This window comes from Rhinolophus hipposideros, assembly GCF_964194185.1.
Source record: "Rhinolophus hipposideros genome assembly, chromosome: 16".
Taxonomy (NCBI): domain Eukaryota; kingdom Metazoa; phylum Chordata; class Mammalia; order Chiroptera; family Rhinolophidae; genus Rhinolophus; species Rhinolophus hipposideros.
In genome coordinates, this window is record NC_138062.1 from 24,399,622 (window position 1) to 24,420,897 (window position 21,276).

The 21,276-nt window shown below is 41.4% G+C and overlaps 1 protein-coding gene across 8 annotated transcripts in view; it reads left to right on the forward strand.

The window, feature by feature from the left end:
* TRIM2 (tripartite motif containing 2) overlaps window positions 1-21,276 on the forward strand; it is a 131,021-nt gene that overhangs the window by 21,141 nt on the left and 88,604 nt on the right. For 2 of the 8 annotated variants that reach the window (XM_081077311.1, XM_081077315.1), the window contains exon 1: window positions 19,737-20,265. The exons of 4 other annotated variants lie outside the window; for them this stretch is intronic. Coding sequence is in view for 2 of the 4 variants with exons in the window: in XM_081077309.1 (XP_080933435.1) it covers window positions 5,045-5,074 (30 nt within the window). In the remaining 2 variants the exon portion in view is untranslated. Of the gene's footprint in view, window positions 1-4,912; window positions 5,075-19,736; window positions 20,266-21,276 lie in introns of those variants that run through there. 2 more of the 8 variants (XM_081077309.1, XM_081077306.1) reach the window with 2 other exon arrangements.

Below are 21,276 nucleotides of genomic sequence, written 5' to 3' on the forward strand. Positions count from 1 at the left end.
AGCAAGGTTGGAAAAATGAAAATACATTCATGTTGATGTATGGTTAACAGAGTTTCATTCATGGCTCAACTTCATATGAAACCTGACTTTAAGCCTTACTATCACTGTCTTTCTTAGTACAAAGAAATCCTATAGAATAATAAATATGGAACATCCACATAATTATAAACTCATCTACTATAATGTCTCATCTACTAAGGATAAATGCATTTGAGGATGATGACAGTTTAATGGAATATGTTCAGAACTTTTCATCTCTTTAACGGGTTGTGGGCTGACCTAAGAGTGAGTGATTTTTATCCATAATTTACAATGCATTGAGGAGCAGCTAAGCAGAACAAAATCAAAAGCCTTGTCAAAGTCAAGAAAGATCGTAGCTCTCTGCAGTCCATTTAGCTACAAAATCCTTCAGTGCCACTGATGGTTAAATCTTTGTTTTCTCCTCTTTATTAAGCCATGTTACCTACATATCCCCTTTATTTCCTTAAAAATGACAGTAATGGATTTTTAAAATATATACCATGCTTCCCCAAAAATAAGACCTACCCAGACAATCAGCTCTAATGCGCTTTTTGGAGCAAAAATTAATGTAAAACCTGATATTATTTTACTATAATATAAGACCAGGTCTAATATAATATAATATAATATAATATAATATAATATAATATAATATAAACGGGTCTTATATTAGTTTTTGCTCAAAAAGGCTCATTAGAGCTGATTGTCCGGCTAGGTCTTATTTTCAGGACAAAACGGTAATTTAGGCTTAGAAGTTTGTAATATCTAGAATCATCTAGGAAGACTTAAGGGATCTGACAATTCATCCTTATATTATCCAAAGGGCCTCTGTTGTGGCTCCCCCTAATTCCATGAGCCATATTATTACGTGTTCTTCTAACACGGAAATCTAATGTTATCTGTATATCACTTTAAAAAAATATCAGTAGACAATTTAATGTTTTTCCTTCAGTACAGTATTTTGTATGTTAGCAAATCAGGGGTTTGATAGTGAGTACACTGTGAGATGTTGAACAAAGTCAGTTCACTGGGGCTTCAGATCCTTAGAAGGGTTGGATGAAGCTCTGATTATGGGTAATTGAAGCCTCAGGTTGCCAAGAGGTGGATGACTAAGAGGCTGCCGTTTCGGATCAAGGGTAAAATTTTAATTGGATGATGAGCATTCTCAAAGGGCATATAGCAATTTTCTGAATTGCTTAATCTAATGGTTTGAAATTTAGATTGAATTTCAATCTAATGGATTGAAATTTAGTGATGTCATCTCCCCATCTTTTAAAAGAGCATACATTGCTCTCTGTAACTATTTTGTGTATTATTTTTAATAACAGCAATAGGCCAATGCCAAGGGATAAGATGGTCAAGAAAGAAATAGGCCTGAGGAATGTGTCGAACAGCTTCGTCAGAGAGTTTCAGTCTTACGTAGTTGTGCTTTCTTGATGAAATTCCTGGCAAAGTCTATGTTTTCAAAGTCTCTTTGTTCTCATTTCGTTTCCTGTCCCACCTTTCTAAGAGGTTTACCTGTGTTAAAATGAACTGAGTTCAAATATAGTCCTTCCCAGATTACAATTTGTGAATTTCCCTCTCTTTTTTTGGTTTTTAACAAAACATATGATGAAGACATAATAAAATCACTGAGAATGTCCAACATTTGGTAGGTCATTACACTCAGAGGTTATAGAGCGTAGGAATTGTGTCTGCTAATATTATGGAGAGGTGGAGAATTTGAGACATACTTAGTGAAAAGTAATCTGGGATTGATGTCTTAATTTTTGTGTGTTTGATATTGTAGAAAGAACCCTTGACTAGGAGTTAAGAGACTTGAATCCTATTCCTGGTTTTGCTGCTATCTGACTATGTAACTCTGGGCATGTCACTTAATTTTGGAGGGCATCGGATTTCTCATCTGAAAAATGAGGATATCTGGTCAGATTACTTAGAAAATCCCTCATTTTCTGAAGTTCCATGGTTATTTTCTGAAAATGAAACTGAGAAAAAGTTTGACAGTTTTGTTTTTTTTCCAAGTCGTTTGTGTCCTCATCCCACTAGAAAGAGAGTCACACTACTTGTTTTGACCTCTAAAATTCTTTAAAAACTTTTAGTCTTCTTTTTTCCTTTTGTGTTGGGAAACATCTTTCCCCCAATAGATTCAGTGTTTCACATACCTCTGCTCAGCAAATAGCGTGGTGGAATAGAGAAAACCTGGCTTCATTGCCTCCAGGCGGGGTGATTTTGGAAAGTTAATTAAACTCTCTGATTCTTAGTTTCAGTATCTATAAAACGGGAATAATAATTCCTACCATCACCACACCAAGTGGTTTTGAATAGTAAATGAGATCAAGCATGAGACGGCCTAGCACATAGCAGCTATTTATCAAACATTAATTCTCGCACGCTACTTGCCACTTTCCTTTCCCCATTACGAGATTCTGTTCTTTCTCACCCTTGATAGAGGAGAGGGTGCAAGTGGGCCCCCTGGCACCCAGCTTCCCCACAGTATCTATCGCTTCATGGATGCTGAACAATGCATAGGTAGTGCATGCATGAATGAATTGAATAAGTCTTTTACAAAATCTTCAGTAAACTTGTAGGATAACCTTTCAAGGAAGGCTCCAGTTGAACTCAGGAGATATTAAGCTTTTTACTTAAAACAGAAAAACACAAAGGTGAAGAATTCAGTGACGTATAGTACATTCCCAACGTTATACAATCGCCACCTCTATCTAGTTCCCAAATAAAGTTCTGCATCCATTAAGCAGTTTCTCCGCATGCCCCACTCCCAGTCTTTGGCAACCACCAATCTGCTTTCTATCTCTGTGCATTTATCTGTTCTGGATATTCCGTATAAATGGAATCATATAATATGTGAGCTTTTGTGTCTGGCTTCTTTCACTTAGCGCAATGTTTTTGAGGTTCATCCGTGTTATATCATATATCAGTACGTCATTCCTTTTTATAGCTAAATACTATCTCATTCTATGTATATCCCACAGTTTGTTTAACCAGTAATCTGCTGATGGACATTTGGGTTGTTTCCACCTTTTGGCTATCGTGAATAATGCTGCTATGAACATGAGTATACATGTTTGAATGCCTGTTTTCAATTCTTTGGGGTATATAGTCAGGGTGGAAATGCTGGGTCATGTGGTAATTCTACATTTGACTTTTTGAAGAACTGCAGAACGGTTTTCCACAGCAAATGGACCATTTTCCATTCCCACTAGCATTGTATGAGGGTTCCAGTTTCTCCTCATCCTTCTCAACACTTTTTATTTTCTGTTTTGCTTTTTATATGATATATATCCACATATATATAGTTTTATATATATATATATAGTTATATATGTGGATATATATAGCATATAAAGCATATTATATATATAGAAGGTGCTAAAAAGATGTATACACATTTCAAAAAGGAAAAAACTATATTAAAATTACGCTGATGGTAACCACTTTGAGCATCTCTTGTAATTGCAAAAGTCAAACATGACTTGTATCCATCTTTTGTTATCAGTATATATTGAGTAGTACAATTTTAATACAGTTTTATCCTTTCTTAAATTGTGTATACATTTTTTTTGCATCCTCTGAGTGTGTGTGTGTGTGTGCACACACACATTGCTATTCTAGTGGTTGTGAAGTGGTACCTCATTGTGGTTTGATTTGCATTTTTGATGCACTTGTTAGCCATTTGTATATCACCTGCACTTTAAAGTAAGAGCCATGCAAATACAGGTGTAAGAGCTCCTTTGCAATCATTGGGAAAGAAGAGCCAGAAGCAGCCTCATTTGGAAGAGCTACTGGAGGAATCTTACTTTAATACAAATTAAACACCAGTGGCAGAATCATAAATATTTTTAAATGTAGATTAGAAAGGACAATCTCTTTGGATTATTATTTTTATAATCAAAATCAGAAGGGCTTGATATAGAATTTATGGAAAATGAGTATATTTCAACATTTTTCTGTTTCTCTGTAGTTAATTTTGATAGCTACTGTTCTCCCTTTTATAAACACTGAGACTATCCCAAATTGTAATGACTGTAATTTTCTCAAACTTTGTATGCCTGTCGTTTATGCAATGCCACAAATAAACCAAATTTCTCAACTTTATTTTTACCTCCGTGGATTATTTAGAAATCATATAAAGGAAAAAAAGCCACAGTCATTTTCTAGTTCTTGGTTATTGTTATGGAGCATTGCAAGGTTAAGCTGGCATAATAGCTTTAAAAGCAGAATTTAGTTATGTTCAGAAGAGCGAAAAAAGTCACGGCTGTTGCGTCTTCTTCCAAATATACTGAACTGACTTCTGCTATGTTTGCATATATATGATCAGATGAAGAGAGATTTAAAAACGTGTGTGAGCCACTTATATTGGGGAAATAAAGTAAGCCCATTTCTCTGGGTTCTGAAGTTGTACCAGTCAAATTAAGCCTTTTCTCTGTAGATGCAGTGAGTATCTCTCATCAGATATTATAGTCAACAAAACAAATGTGTCATAAAAGCATCTTCCTTGGACTTTGTTCTTTGATTGAAAAACTCCTTTGTACCTCAGTGAATAATACTACATTTATTAACCCCGGAAGACCAAAGATTAACCCCGGAAGACAAGAATCTATGGCTTTTAAAATATCTATTATTATGTGTGAGGCATACAGACTCCTCCTTGAAACTGATCTTCTGCAGGCAGTGATTACAGTTTTCCATTTGGACTCCTGTCATGCTGCTGGGCTGTACAGATGAGGACTCTGGCCCTTCCTTTTCAGTGTTCCCTTGCTCAGTCTCCCCTACTTCAGAATGAAATACAATATCTTAAGCTAACAGAGCCCAGAGAGACTGATCATTGGTTCCCTTTGTCCCCTGATACCACAGCCCCGCCCCCTTGGCTTGTGCTGACAAGCTGTTTATATTTTTGTAAGGGCCACTCTTTAACTCGGCAGCCTGAGGACTATAATGGGCCCAATTGTCTGCGGGCTGCAGAGAGCTGAGTCCCCACACCCGAGGAGCCTGGGGCCCGTCTCTGATGCACAAGAATGGCTGTTTCGGAACAGGGGTAAGGACCCTCCTGAGTGTGTCATGATGTTCTTCTGGGCTGGCTGGTGCATCATGGGCACTGTTCGGTAGTTGTGATTCAGTGGCTGGGTTTTTCCTGGTTTTAATTTTTTGCCTGCTGAAGACAGCACAAGATCGGTTCTCTAGGATTTGCTGACAAAGCTCATAGCAATCCACATCAACTCAGGCATGAAAGGAGCAGGGAAGCAAAAAATTGGGAGAGGGATGCAATTTGGTGCCAGATTTAATACCAAAGCAATGTGGAAGCGGCAGCGCTTAGGGCTACTACAGTGATGTGAAAATCAAAGGCTGTTTCATTTTCTGACTTAACTGTGCACACTCAGGAGTTTAGCTCTCTGCTTCTCGTCTGTGGTTTCTGTAAGCCAGCTGTTCTCCGATGTAACTCAGTTGACCCCTTTTGAGAGGGTCTAATATCTGCTGGTATTTTCAAAGGGCAGACTAAAGTAGTCTCATATGTCGTAAATCGTTCTATTCAGAAATGTGGAAAGGTTTTGAGCGGGCAGGCTATAAAGTTTTACTGCCCCATAAAAGTGCTCCAAGAGCTCTGTGGCCCTCTGCAGTGGGGCTCAGGAATGAAAGAATAGCCCCAGGCAATTAGAGCATTTGTCCTTGACTACCCAAGAGAGAAGGCAGCAGAGCCAGAGTGCACCCTGTCAGATGGAAGTGAAACCTGAAATGGGCTTAGCCAGCCCATCTGCGGGTTCTTTCTGGTTTCTGGCATGTGAATGATTGAGGGTGGAAAACTGTTCAGGCACCAATCTGTGGGGCCTGATTTCATTGTCTCTATGCCCCATTCGGTGCCAAATAAGACACCTCTCATAGTGCAGAGGGACAGATGAAGCAAGAGAGGGGACATGCTGTCACTTGGACCGTAAGTGGGAGGGCGAAGGGATGGAACAGCTAAAGCCCTAGGAATTGCTTTGAAAATTCCTGCCTTCTGCTGAACAGAAAAATCACCTATGGCAGCTTTGATCAGAGAATTTTGCCTTTTCCTTTCTGATGAACCTCATGGTGTGAAGTCAGTGAAGTCACAGTCTATTTGATACGGACAAGAGCCTGAAGAGGTGTGGTTTAATTTTTAGATAAAGTGGAAGGTGAACTGTAGGACTTTAATACTTTTAGTGCCTTATTAAATCTCCTAATCCCCAGAATTTGTATCTATTATCTAAATACAGCATATTTAAAACCAACATGCTTTGGGAACTTCTGGAGGAATGAAATTAGATGTAAAGGTTATTTTTTAAGTGAATTTGACTGAAAGCAGCATGAATGTTTCAGTACAGTGTATGAAAACACCAGGGGGTTTCTAAATGAGGCCATGGTCTCCCTCAGTGGTCTGAGAGCCTGAGGAAAGACGGGGATGGGAGGGTTGGGGGGATGAGTTGCCCCATGGGGTGGTCTTGTTAAGGAACAGAACTTTTGACTCTGCCAGGGCTGCCCCAGGTCGGGGGGTGGGGGGAGGCTCAGCAAGGAAAGTTGGCATGTGCGTCATTCCGCCTGAGGCCTCACAAATTCTGGCTTCGGGTCGGTGCATTCCGAGCCCAATGTGAACCGCAAGGTGATGGCAAGATGAGAAAGAACAAAGAAGAGGCCTGTTGAGAGAGAGGAGGGCTGAATTCCAGGAGACCCCACCAGGCACAAAGACAGCTTTTGCCTGACTTGTTTTATCAGAATGGTGGGCATGCCAGGCTCCTGGAATTTCAGACTATTTTTAGATACAGAATTTACAACATATTTGTGGATACGGAATTTACATAAACTAATGCTAAAATAGGAGATTTACAAGAAAAAGTAATATTCTCCTAGAGCTTTTAAATACTGAGGACTGTTCTCATTGGCTTATGAAACCCAAGGAATAAACATGGATGGATGAAATGACAAACACTGAAAGTAATGATAGCTATAATTTATTGAGCACCAATTGTAGGCCAGGCCTTTACATGTCTTGTCTCACTCAGTCCTCAATAACCCCTTTGATGTAAGTACTGTTGTCCTCATTTACAGAGAAGGGAACTGGGGCACAGAGAGGTTAAGTAACTTGCACAAAGTCACACCTAGTAAGTGACCTGAACTACTGTGAACCATTAGGAAGGTATACAGTACATAACCTTGTGTTACGAAATTAGGATTTCCTGGTAAATATAGTTGGCATTCATATTTATAGCTTTTCAAGAATCCATCCAGACACTGTCACCAAAATGTGACCTCCTGCAGGAAGCTAATTGGCAGCTAAGAAGGAAAGCCAAGAACCACTTCCTTTAAATGGGTGAGAGTGCCAAAGCATAACAGCTTTGCTCCAGTGAGCCCAACGCCAGGAAGGGCCTGCTGAGAGGATGTGTCTGGGTTCTGGCTCTGCCACACTGGTGGGCCCCATGCTATATGGTGACCCATCAAAAAAACCTGGAAGGTGAATCGGAAACAGACTGGGATTGCGTCCCGTGGGAGGCATTTAGATATGCATCATGTCACCTGCTGGGAACACTATCCCTTATCACACCTGCAGTCCTATTCAGCTTTTCAAGGAGCACATTTCCTGCTATGTAGGTCTTTAACCACCAGGTGTATTTACCGACTCTTAGCGTGCACTTTTTAGTACCATACCTGACAATGACACTGAGGGAATGGCACACTTCACATTTTGCAGCTGTTGTGCAAATAAAACTTCTGTGTAATTCCTCAAATGATTGACTCTAGAAACCGCAAGGAGCCAAAGGGCCAACCTCTGACTTTGCAAACATCAGATAAGCTTCTTGACACCAGTCTCTGGACCTAACTTGGAAAATTCCCTCTCTCCTTAAGGACTGTGTAGGAGGAAGATATTTCAATCTGCAGCTCCCTCACACCTCAGTATAAACCCACTCAGGGCAAACAGTTTCCAATGTGTGTTATTTGATGTGTTAAGAAGCTAAATATATACTGAGATCCCACCAGGGACCCCTTCAAGGACAGAGTTCTTACTGGGTGCATTTCCTTTCTCCCTCTGGTTTGGCTTCTCAAATCTTCCCCGAAGTGTAGAACACAGAATTGAAACTGAATTTTGAAACTGTAAACTGGCTTCAGAACTATGTACCACAAAGAGCACTTGTGTGCTTTCCAAGATCGTTTCAAATCCGTGGAGTTTCACAAAATATTCCTGGTTGCAAGGCTGGGTGATTTAATTTTAAATACAGAAGCTTTTGCTGAGGAGCCTCTGTCGAATACAGAACTCCTGAGAAATCTGTGAAGGTCGCTCCTCCCATGGCCCTTGAGTGCTTCGCGGACAATAACTTCATTTCCAGAATGGCCAGGAGAGCCGAATCCCTTTGATAGATCACTGGGGACCCAGCCACAAGAGCCAGGGCTCTCAGGATATAGGATTCTTGACCAGTGCCCCTCACTGGATGATTCTATTAAGATCACTTTTAACAAAAAAACAGTGGCAATCAGGGATTTCTTAGAAATGTGGCTCTTTAAATATACTCTCAGCGAGGATAGGTATTGTGTCTTCTGGGTCCTCCCTGTGTTCTGGGCATGCTGGGGATACAGCATAAATACTAATTAATGCCAGTCCATTACGAAAAAAAAAAACAGAAGGACCCCTGTAAGGTAGCAGTAACGCTCCAAGCCCCAGAGGTTGTTGGAACTGTGTGACGAGTAAAGACAGTGACAAGGCCTGAAAAAAGCAGCTCTCTTCCCACACTCAACACATGCCATGAACTGAGGGGTGCCCTTGTCTGAGCTGTCACTGCAGAGCTGGGTGGGGGCAATGCCCCCGCCCAGCCTTTCCCATCGCTGTCTGCTGTCCGGGGTATTCTGGGCTTACTGGCCTCCAGCGTGAGGCTGCCTTTTTCTCACAGGCCGTGCAGACCAGGGCTCTCCTGCTGCCGTCTGCACACAGACCTGGTGATGTCTTAAGTTTCTGGTGTGGTTTTTGAGGAGCCGAGTCCTTGGGGTAGGGGACCTGCTGATAGTGAAGGGACCTGAGGTCCGAGTGGAATAGGGCTGGGTGAAGGAGGGTGTGGCGACCACTGATCCTTGTCCTTTCCAGGAAATTGGGGTCACTGGGTCAGAGAAACATCCCAATACCATCTGGGTTTCCAAGGCGGGTTGTAAACCTGCTACTTGAGGACAGAAACCATACCCAGTGTGTGTCCACACCCCTACCCAGAACTTTAGGAGCCGGGTAGGGTCACATCAGAGTAGCTCCCAGTTATTACACATCTGCACATCTCCTCCCCCAAGTGGACGTAAATCTATCTTCTCCATTCCCTGTCTCTTAGTCTCTGAAAAGCCCAAAGGGTGGGGGGTGGGGGCAGCAGGCAGGAAAAAGAAAAGAGCTGGACAGCTGGGGACTGGAGATCAGGAAAAACACCCCAGCTCCTTTCTCTCACCGGGACTTGTTTGTTGCTGGGGTGAGAGGTTTTGTTTGGGGGCCTTTCAATTTTTCCTTTTAATCAAAGCAATCCGTTCCGGTGCTGCCAGTGGAACAACTCTTTCCATTTCCTTCACATGGTCATTGTGCCATTAGGATCCAGGCCTACGCTTGTATCTATAATGCCTTCTGTTAATTCCAAGGGGAATTTACGTTTTGCTCCATTCTCCTTCTCCCAGGGCACGCACTTTGTCAGCCAATGACTGGGGGGTTTCATGTGGTGATATGCCACCAGGCAATCAGGCAATAATACTGAAACTGAAAACAGAGAACCCAACCCTGATTATGCACCAATAGTACGGCAGGGATTGTTCTAAGTGCTTTATGTATACGAGCCAGTTAACCCTTTGAGATAGGTATTATTATTCTCTATTTTCAGGTGAGTAAACTGATGCTCAGAGAGTAAAGAAAATTGTCCACGGTCACACAGCTGGTCAGGGGCAGGCTGGCATTCAGGCTTCAGAGCCTGCATTTTTAACCACTATGTGGTGCATTATATTCTTTTGTATAGATGCACAAGAGTGTATGTGTTCATTTCCACATTTCTGGCCATTTAACTTCTTTCAAATTTTTTCCCGTTATAAATAATGCAGTGATGAATGTTTTGGTAATAAAAGCTAATAATTCTTAGCATTTGTTGGATGGCTAACGGTGACAGGCTCTGTTTCAGGTTCATTATACATTGTAACTCATTTAATCTTTGTACAATTATTTAACAGATGGGGAAGCTGAGGCACAGAGGAGCTGGTTAAATATTTTGTGCCAGATCTCACAGTTAAGAAGTGGCAGCGCTATCTCAGAGCTGCTGCTCTTAGATGCTGTCAACCGCGTCTCTGATGTTGCTTTGGGAAAGATGTTCAAACTGGAATCACTAAAGCATAAGAGATACATTTTTGAAGGATCTGGATACATATCACAAAATGATTTTCCAGTAACACTGGATGGTTATGCTAGTTTGTATTGGTGTGAGCACTGTGTGATTAAGGGATCTGGAAGTTGGATAAGCCCCTGGTAAATGGACTTGTCCCTCTAGCCGCAGGGCAGTGTATCAGGAGCCTTTTTAGCTTCTGTGGGCTGATAGGGGTACTTGCTACCATAAATAATATTGTTGTTATGAAAAACATAGATCTAGCTCCCAACTACATTTGGGAGGAGCCATCTGGGATGCTGGTAATGTCCTCTTTCTTGATCTGGACGGTGTGTCCCCTGTTGTGGATGGTTCATTGAACTGTTGCCTTAGGACTTGTGGGTTTTTTGTTTGTTTGTAATTTATACTAATGAAAAGTTTATGTATTCTTAAAAACTATGTATTGTGCTCGCTTTGGCAGCACATATACTAAAAACTATGTATCAAGTATATGTGTGTGTGTGTGTGTGTGTGTATTTTGGAAGTTGGATACAGAATACATTGAAATCTAGTGTAAAGAATAAGAAAATGACTCAGTGGTCTCCATATTTTCTGCACATGTTGCATAAAAGGAGATTTTGAAAGAAACACATTCACGATTCCTTTCTTTTTTCATCTCTAATGCAATAATTGAAAAGACATTAGATCACAATAGTCCTAAGAAATACAGTTCTTAAAAAATTCCTTTGCCTAGTTTTATTGTTTTTGTTTCTTCCAAGTAAGGGGTTTTTTTTGTTTGTTTGAAACTTCAAAAGCATGACACACATTTAAAATATGTAGAGTTATGATGACTGAGTTTTTGGCAAGGAATAATAATGCAAGAATAATAATGAAGGCCTCAGGAGTAGTTTTTCTCTTTCTCTCTTGGCTTTCCAGTGTGTTCTTCCTTCATATTTGTTTTTGAAGTCGTGTGCGGTGCTGTGAGATGGCCTGATGCCTGTGGTGAGTGACGTCCCTAGAGACTCAGGAGCACCTTTCCATGGCTAATGGATCAGCCTAAGATGATCATAGGTCATCATTTCAAGAAAATATAAGAAAGTCTGCTCTTACTCTAATGGAAGCCAGTAGCAATCTCCTCAACCTCCCACTGGTTTTGGAATATTATTTTAGGGCTTATTTGCCTCTGCTGACTTTATAGTCGATCTAAAATTAATTGTTTAGTCCCATTCAGTTTCTTAATCCCTGGATTCCAGTTGTAATTTTTGTCAGTTTTCATTCCTCTGCCACACAGGACTTAAGTGGCTGCAGAATTAGAGGGCATTTTATGCCTTTTATGATGAGACAAAAGGAGGCATGTTTCCCAATTCGTCCTTTCATTTCTACCCCAAAAGGTCTCAATATGAGATTCTGTGACTTCTTTGTTTCATATATTAATATTAATTTGTTTAGACTGACTTTCTTCCATTTCTTCCTAACATCTTACCATTACCTCTGTATTAGTCAATTCAGGCTGCCATGCAAAATACCACAGACTGAGTGGCTTAAAAAACAAATTTATTTTCTCATGGCTCTGAAGGCTGGATGTCCAAGATTGAGGTGGCTGTCTGGTTCAGTTCTGATAAGAGCTCTCTTTCTGGTTCACAGACAGTGTTTTCTCATGTCTTCACATGGCCTTTTCACGGTGCACACAAGTGGAGAGAGAGAAAGCTCTGGTGTCCCTTCCTCTTCCTATAAGGACAATAATCCTATTGGATTAGGACCCCACCCTTATGACTTCATTTAACCTTAATTAGTTTTCTGAAGGCCCTATCCCCAAATACTACCAAATACCCCCTAACCTGGGGGTTAGGGTTTCAACATATGAATTTGAGAGGAAGACATATTCAGTCCATAACGTTACTACAATCAATAGAGTAGTCCCCCTTACCTATGGTAAATATAGTCCAAGACCCCCAGTGGATGTCTGAAACCTCATATAGTACTGAGCCTTACATATACTATGTTTTTTCTATATATACATACCCGTGATAAAGTTTAATTTATAAATAGGCACAGTAGGAGATTAACTACAATAACTAATGATAAAATAGAACAATTTTAACAATATATGTAATAAAAGTTATATGCATGTACACTCTCTCAAAATAAATTTGTTGTACTGTACTCACTTTCTTGTGATAACGTGAGATGATACAATGCCTGCATGATGAGATAAAGTAAGGTGGGAATTTTCCGCTTAATATTTTGAACTGTGGTTGGACACAGGTAACCAAAGGCCATAGGTAACCAAAGCAGCGGAAAGCAAAACTGGATCACAGGGGACTACTGTACAATTAAAATTAACCTTTTTTTCCCCTTTCAAAGTAGCTTTTACTCTCCTAGTGTTTCTGTTAAGTGACATTTCATCTTTTTAATTTGTAAAACGTTTCTGGGTTCTTGCTAACTGCATTATGGGACTCCAGACATGAAGAAAACACAGAATTATTGAAAGACAATATGTAGGCTCATGTTGACTCCTTAGGAGTTTACAAAGTAAATAAGGAGATAAGTTGAATGCACAAATAACCAGACTACCTGGGAGAGTGGAAGCACTGCAAATACAGTGTGCTATGGGATTCAGAGGAAGAGATTATCCTCATGTAAGAGCCACCATCTGAGCTTTGTAATCAGAGACAGGCAGGATTTTGGACTGGGGAAGATGTAGAAAAGACCACGCTCAACAGGAACAGATACCATGAAAGCAGGAAAGTGCAGTTCTGTTGAGATACGGGAAGTCAATTGGTGGACACTGTGGTGTTTAATGTTCTGGCGTAGGAGGAGGTTAGGTTCTAAAATCAGCACTTAAAAAAGAGTGACTAAGTGTCCCTTGACAATCTGGAAATATTGCCTTTCAATAATGCTGATACCACCAGTTCTTCCTCTAGGGTCACAAAAAGCCACAGTTCTTTTGAGCCAAATGAAGTAGTTAGTTGTGTTTAGGGGCCATGTTGTGGCAAAGAGAGAGAGAGAGAAGGGGAAGGGAGGGAGCGAGGGAAGGAGGAAGGAAAATGAATGAATGATAACATAACTTTAAAAACATAGGCTCACACTTACTATGGCAGATGCTCACACAATGATAGCCATGGGAGAACCAAGCTTGACAGAGAATTGCAGATTCTCTACAAGTTCCCCAAAGATCAATGGACAATGAATGTAAATTGGCAACTTACAGGATTAATGGAAATGATCCTATTTTTAAATGTTTCACATCACTAGTGATCAAATAAATACAAAATTTAAGAACATTGAGTTACTATTTTCTTCTTACCAGATTAGCAAATATTTTAAAATAAAACTGTTGGTGAAGGTGTGTTTCTCAATCTCATACATTGCTAAGGGGAATGTAAATTGGTGCAACCTTTCTGAAAGTAATTGTGCAATGTTTTACTCTCTTGAGAGCCCTAGAAATATTAATACACCTTGATTTGATAATTTCATTTACAGGACTCTATGCTGAGACTTTAGAGGTGTGGACAAAGATTTGTGTTTAGCAATGTCATTGAAGTTTTATTTATAATAATTGTAAATTTAGAAACAATATAAATATAAGCACTATGGCAATTGGTTGCATAAATTATATATCAATGGAATATTCTTCAGTTGTTTAAAATGTGTTTTCAAATGATTTTATAGACATAAAATGCATATTATATGTGTTTAAAAATCAGATTTCAAAATTATGTGCGTAGTAAAAATATGCACGAGGAAAAAATAGAAACAATAAATGGTAATGTCATTTATGCATTTAGTCATATTGCAAATATTTATTAAGCATATTATATATCTGGCAATGTATATATCTGTAGGTAGTGGGTCTATAGATGATTTCTATTCTATTCTTTATACTTCACTAGGTTTTCCAAATTTTCTAGAGTATTTCATTGCTTGTTACATAAAATATCCTTTCCATCTTTTAGGGCCCAAGCCCACCCTCCCATAAAGTCTTTTCTAGTTACTCTGCTAGGAAGTGAGAAGTGATCTCTCACTTTCCTGTGACTCGTTCAAACTGGTCTTATCATATGTGGTCTTGAAATGCAGCCACTTGTACATGTGACTTTCTTTCCAACTAGTTTGGGAGCTACGAGAACACAAATTATGGCTTAGAGGTTCTACGTTTCTAGGCAAAAGCTTAGTTTTTTTTCCTTACCTTCTCTATACAGCCTTTCCCACTGTTTGGAAAAGTGGGTGATTTCTTCTTCCCTTGAATCCTCAAAACAGGGTTTATGCCTCTTTTATTAGGGGTCCATTGTGCTTTGGAGTATAGTTAATTGTGTTTGTCTACTCCCCCTGCTGCATTCATCATCCAACTCCTTATTACAGGAAACAAATCTTGTTTCTTTTTGCGTTCAGAGTGGTGCCTCACATTAAGTGCTCAGCAAACATGGCGGGGGTGGGGTGGGGGTTTATGACTGAATAAATACAGGCTATTTCCTGCTGTTTCCAACAGCGGCTTTTTATTTAGCTCCTAATCTGAAGAGTTTAAGATTGTTTCACAGGTACAGGAGCAAGGAGGTGGGAGAAGCAAACCTACAAAGACTAAACAGAACCAAAGCACTGATCAGTGACAGTTCTGAAGCCTAACCCACCAGAAAAGTCTGCCAGGAAATGCATTCACTTTAGATTCGTGATGCCTCCAATAATACTCTTGCTCCTCTCTGGGTCCTGAGACGTTTACCTGTGACGCTTTACTTTCTTTGACCATTTTAAGGACTCCTAGAGATTAATCCCCCAAAGAATTCCATTTTTCCAGTCTCAAATTGAGCACCATAGATTTGCCCCGCACCCCAATTTCAGGCCCTAATCCTCCAAATGTGTCCATTAAGAGAAAGTTTAAAATCAAGGACTGCATAAATATTATTTTAGAATAAAAAAATAAAATTAAAGAAATAGAGCACAAGATTCAATTCAATTTAGCATGTACTTGCTGTACTACAAGTGTTTGCCAGGCCTTTTCCTGGGCACTGAAGATGATGCAAAGATTAAATCGGATATTGATCTCATTGATAAGATCCTGTGTGGCTATGGCACTGCCGAGGAGAGGGATGAGCGTGGAGTGGGAGGAGTTGGAGAGAGGGAGGGCATTGCAGGTGAGTGCCAAGGTGCTGGGTCAGGACCGGATAGAGGTGGGAAATAAGTGGGAGGACTGGTGGTAGTTGTGCTCGTAATTGTGTTAGTGGCAGCCATTGATACGTTGGGTCTGTGCCCAGGAAATGTAAGATGTAGATAGGATTCAAATAGATGAGGAAAAGCTTTAGGAAAAAAAAACATCCTAAGGCAATATTGAATATTGAGTAGAAGATAGCATACAAGATAGCTTGTTATAGAAAAAAAAAAAAAAAAGGAAAAAGGCGGTATTTAACAGAACCCAGTGCATCTGTCAGTGTTCTTAGCTATTAACAACAGAAAACTACGCTAGTGAGTTTGAGCATGAAAGGAATTTATTAAAGACTATCATGAAACCCTCAAGAAAGTGAAAGGACAACTTATAGAATGAGAGAAAATATTTTCAAATCATATATCTGCTAAGGGACTTGTATCTAGAATATAAAAGTTCAACAAAAAAAGATAAATTTAAAAAGACAATAATGGTCAAAGAATGGTGGTTGCACAACAAAGTGAATGTACTTAAGGCCACTGAACCGTACACTGAAAAATGGTTAAAAAGGTAAATTTTATGTTATGCATATTTAACTATAAGGTAAAAAAAATTTTTTTTTAATGGGCAAAAGATTTCAATAGACATTTCTTCAAAGAAGACACAAGTGGCCAGTAACCACAGGAAAAGTTACTCACCATTATTAGTCATCAGGGAAATGCAAATCAAAACCACAATGAACTACCACTTCATACTCACTAGGAAATTAGAACCCTCAAACATTGCTACTGGTAGTGTAAAATGACGTTTAACTGCTTTGGAAAATAGTCTGGCAGCTCCTCAAACTGTTAAATATAGAATTACCATATGACCTGGCAATTTACTCCTAGGTATATACCCAAGAGAAATGCAAATGTATGTCCACACAAAAAATTGTACACAAATGTTCACAGCAGCATTATTCATACTAGCCAAAAAGTGGAAACAATCCACATGTCCATAAATTAATGAATGGATAAACAAAATGTGGTATACCCATACAATGGAATATTATTTGTCAATAAAAATGAATGAAACACTGATACATGCTACAATACGGATAAACCTTAAAAAAAAATTTGCTAAATGAAAGAAGCCGGACACAAAAGGCCCATATTGTATGATTAAATTTATATGAAATGTCTAGAATAAGCAAATCCGTAGAGACAGAAAGTGGATTAGTGGTTACCAAGGGCCTGAGAGGAGCGGGGAATGGGGAATGAATACTAGTGTATAGGACGTGTCTTTTGGGGATAATGCAAATGTTATGGAATTACGTAGATAGTGGTAATGGCTGCACAAGGTTGTGAATATATATACTAAAACCCAGTGAATTATACACTTCATAGGGATGAATTTTATAGTATGTGATTTATATCTCAATAAAACTGTGATATTTTTAAAAAAGAACATTAAATGGCTCAGAGGATCTCTAAGAAATCCAGAGAATCAGTCTCAGAGGCTACTCAGCTAAGAACAATGCTTAAATTATACCACCAGATGGTTCCAGAAGGAGCCCTCGTACTGCTCCTCTGAGCACAGGTACTCGAAACACTCCTTTGGACAGCTATTAGGACCTTTGCCCCTGCTGGCCCTGAGGGGCCATACCTCTCCCCTGGGCTCTACCACCTCACAGAACTCTTCTCTAGAGTCTTCTTTCTCATCTTGCTTTCATGCAAACTGAAGTCTAGTGTCCCTCCACCCAATTGACAGAGGCTTGGTCACAGTTTCAAGCCCTAACTGCAAGGGAGGCCGAGAAAGCAGGTTGTAGCATGAGTGGCAAGACTCAAACAAATGTCCAGTATTCCATATTTCTCTCAATGGCTTTGCCTGGACAATGGTTTTCAAGTCACAAAATGTTGGAGCTAAGTGAGCCTTTGAAGTTCATCTACTAGTCTGACCACTGCATCTACCGACAGTCACTCTACCAAAGATAGTGGGCAATTTCTGGCTTTATCTTGTCTGACTTTTTAACATTTGGCAATATTAATCACTCCTTTATTAAACATTTATCTTCCTATTTGTGGGCCACACCTCATATACCTTTCTAATAATTTTTCTCTGTGTCCATCCAGAGCTGCTCTCTTTGCCCACATAAAGCTGGTATTTCTCCTCATCTCATATTTAATCCTTCTCTTAATAATGAAATTCATGGGTGAATGTTATGGATTGAATTCTGTACCCCCCACCACCACATTCATATGTTGAAGTCCTAACCACCACGACCTCAGAATGTGAGCTTATATGGAAATATGGTAATTTCCAAATAAAACATGGAAATAAGCACAGATGTAATTAGTTAAAATGAGATCATCTTGGAGTAGGGTGGGCCCCTAATTCAGTATAACTGGTATCCTCATAGAAAGAGGAAATTTAGACACAAGACACTCAGGGAGAATGCCATGTGAAGACTGGGGTTATGTTGCCACAAGCCAAGAAACTATCAGAAGCTACTAGGAGAGAGTCCTGGAACAGAGTCGTCCCTTGTGCCGTCAGACGGAGCATGTCCTGTTGACACATTGATCTTGGACATTCCAGCCTCCAGAACTGTGAGACAATCCATTTCTGTTGTTTAAGCCACTCCATTTGTAGTGCTTTGTTAGGACAGCCATAGCAAACTAAACGAGTTTTTCTCTATTCCTATATTTGCCTTCTACTTATAAGTGGACAGCTGGCCCTTTACAGCTCTGTCAGCCCCAAGTGAGATAGCTAGCCCACAGTGCCCCAAATACTTTACAGATCCATGTGGCTGTCTTGCCTGCTGGGACATTTGCATTTGGATGTCCCACAGAAGCCACAGGCTCAACGTCTAAACTCAGCTCCTCATTTTCTGGTCTCACTTGCTCCTCCTTCTTCATTTTTCTCTTGGTGAATGGTACCCTCCATCCATCCTGCTGCCCATGTCAGAACCTGGGTGATAGCTTGCAGCTCCCTCCCCATCCTTGTTACCAGGCACCAAATCCTGAAGATTCCACCTCTCACATTTTTGGAGTCTTTCCAATCTATTCCAGCCCCACCTCCACTCCCTTCCTAGGCGTCTGCCTTCCACAGGACTTCCACAGTAATCTTTCTGAAACGCAAATCTGATCCAGACACGCGTCTGCTTGAAATCCTTCAGCGGATCCCCAGAACTTCCAAACAAAGGTCAAATCCCAGAGTTTAGCATGTAAGACCTTTGTGGTCTGACTCCCGCCACCCTCAATAATCTCATGACTCAACTTTACTCCTACCTGCTTTCTGCAGGCCATTCAGAGGTTCAGATCTTTCTTCATTTTACCTGATGTCTGGTCAGTCTTCAAAACTCAAATGCAGCCTACTCTGGGAAGCCTGCCTTGATTTCCAGCATGATTTAAAACCTGCTTCTATGTTCCTGTAACCCTCTGGGCATACATTCTACACTAGCGATTTCACAATGCACTGAAATTGTTGGTCTCCCTCCCCTCCCCTTTTCTCACCACCCACCCCATTAGTTAAGGCACTTGAGGCTAGAGATTTCAGCCTGTTTCCAACTTTCTAGTCTCAGCTTAGTGCCAGGCAAATAGGAGGCACTCATGAATGTTTCTAGAAGGTAGGAAGGAAAGAAGGAAGGAAGGGGGGTAAGAGGGAGACTCCCTATCCCAACCTACCCTGTTTCCCCAAAAATAAGACCTAGCCAATCAGCTCTAATGCATCTTTTGGAGCAAAAATTAATATAAGACCCGGTATATTATATTATATTGTTATAGTATATAAGACCCAGCCTTATATAAGAGCTGGTCTTATTTTACTATAAGACCGGGTCTTATAAAATATATAATATGATATAATATAATATAATATAAAGTAATGTAATGTAATATAATATAATATGACTGGGTTAAGACCCCAAGAGATAGTAATTTCTGTTCATTTTTGGTGCTGATTGTGTCATTGTTGACTCATTTGTCAGAATTAAAGTAAATGCAGAGACTTTTTTCCATCTCTCACATTCAGTAGTTGTGACTGCTTTTAATAGTGAACTCGCCTGTAATGGATGCTGGCCCTTTTCAGCTCTCTCGGCCCCATCAAATTCAAGTCACTTCCCCTACAGGGACAGAGTTTGCATCTGTGTTTACAGGGCTGGCAAGGAAGACGTGCTTTCAGGAGCAGACCTGAAAACCGAGCCAAGCCTCTCTCCCCCCACCCGCCACCCGCCACCCCCACCCCCTGCCCGGCTGCGATTGGCCCTTCCTGGAGGCTGGCTGCAGGAGCCTTTAGTCATCGCGCTGGGAAATCTTTCTGGAATTGGGCACCAACTTGCGTGTTGTTCTCGTGCTTTGTACGCGGATTCGCTGCCTGGCCGGGCTGGGAATGCTGCGCGCGCGCGAGCTGGGTGACATGTAATCCAGGATTTGCCTCTGCCTGGCGGCGTACGGAAAACAGGATGGAAATGACTAACCAGAGAGCCTTTTGGGACCAAGGACTCCGCGATAAGGCCCTTTCGAAGCCAGCCAGGAGGCAGCTTTTCCTCCGCTGGTCGGTTGTCACTCCTTCAGCTTAGTGCTCAGCAACTGCGGCGGGCGCTGAAGCAGTGTCACCTTGAGATACCACGCGACGCAGGAAGGACCCCCGCTGCGGGGAGGAGAAGGAGGTGCGCGGGAGAGGCACCCACGCCCGGTTGGCCTGCCCGGGTGTGCGCGGGCACGGCCGGCCCTGGCTGGGGGCTCAGCTGCCCCCTCCTGCCGGCGCGCCTTTCATCTGCCGCGCAAGTCGCGTCCCGCGGTGAGTAAGTCGCGCTCGGGCTGCGGTGCTGGGGCTGAGCGTGGGTGCTGCTCCAGCGAGCCCTGCCCCCTGGAACCCTACCTCCGGGCGAGGTGCCGGGGGCTGGGGTGCGCGGCCAGCCCGCAAAGCCTCGTCGTCCGGACCCCGGCGCGGTGGGTGGAAGCCCGCCCGGCCGGAGGTGGCAGGAGCCTGCGGAAGTGCGGAGCCGCCACTTGGCGTCGCTCCGGGCCGGGCCCGCGGAGGTCTCCCGGGGCACCGGGGCGCTCTGCCATGCCTGAAATCGCGCGGAGCTTCGGAAGGAAAGCTTTTAACGTCGTTTTGCACTGAGGAACGGGGGGGGGGGGAGGAGATATTCTGCAATAATAAGCAGTAACTTTAATTATTTTTTGAAACTGTGTTTCCTCCTCCTCCCCCACCCCTTCTGTTAAATGTTGGCCGTTTCCCTAAAACTACTCGACTAGACGTCCTTCCTCTTATCCTCCACGCTTGTCCTCTGCTCAAGTTCGCACTACAGTTCTGGCTTATTAGCCGTGGGAGATGTTGCTTTTCAGATCTCAGGAATCTCGTTGATGAACGTATTCTGAAAGAATACGTGCCTCCTGTTGATTTGTCGGCATGCTTCTGACAAATCAGGTAAAAGGCTGGGGGTGGGAGGAGGTTTGTCACGTGAAATGCCTGTGCGAGTCAAAGCATTCTGCGAATCCCAAATTCTGTTCCTACCTATATATAATCCCGCACTGTAGACACAGGGTTCCTTCTTCACCCCGTCTCTCTTGCGAGAAATCACCAGCCTCCATTTAGGAAACAGAGACAGCTTTAGATTCAAATGGTTTTAAAATAGTTCATTGTAAAAAGCTTATAATTGTAGACACCCAAAGGTTAGGTTAGCCCTTAGGGTGGGAGGTTGTTGGTGTTCGTTCCTGTGACAGTATGCACACCAGTGCCTTTTTTTTCTAAATTAGTTTCAGGTGTACAGAGCAACATAATAGATATTTACACCCCTCACAAAGT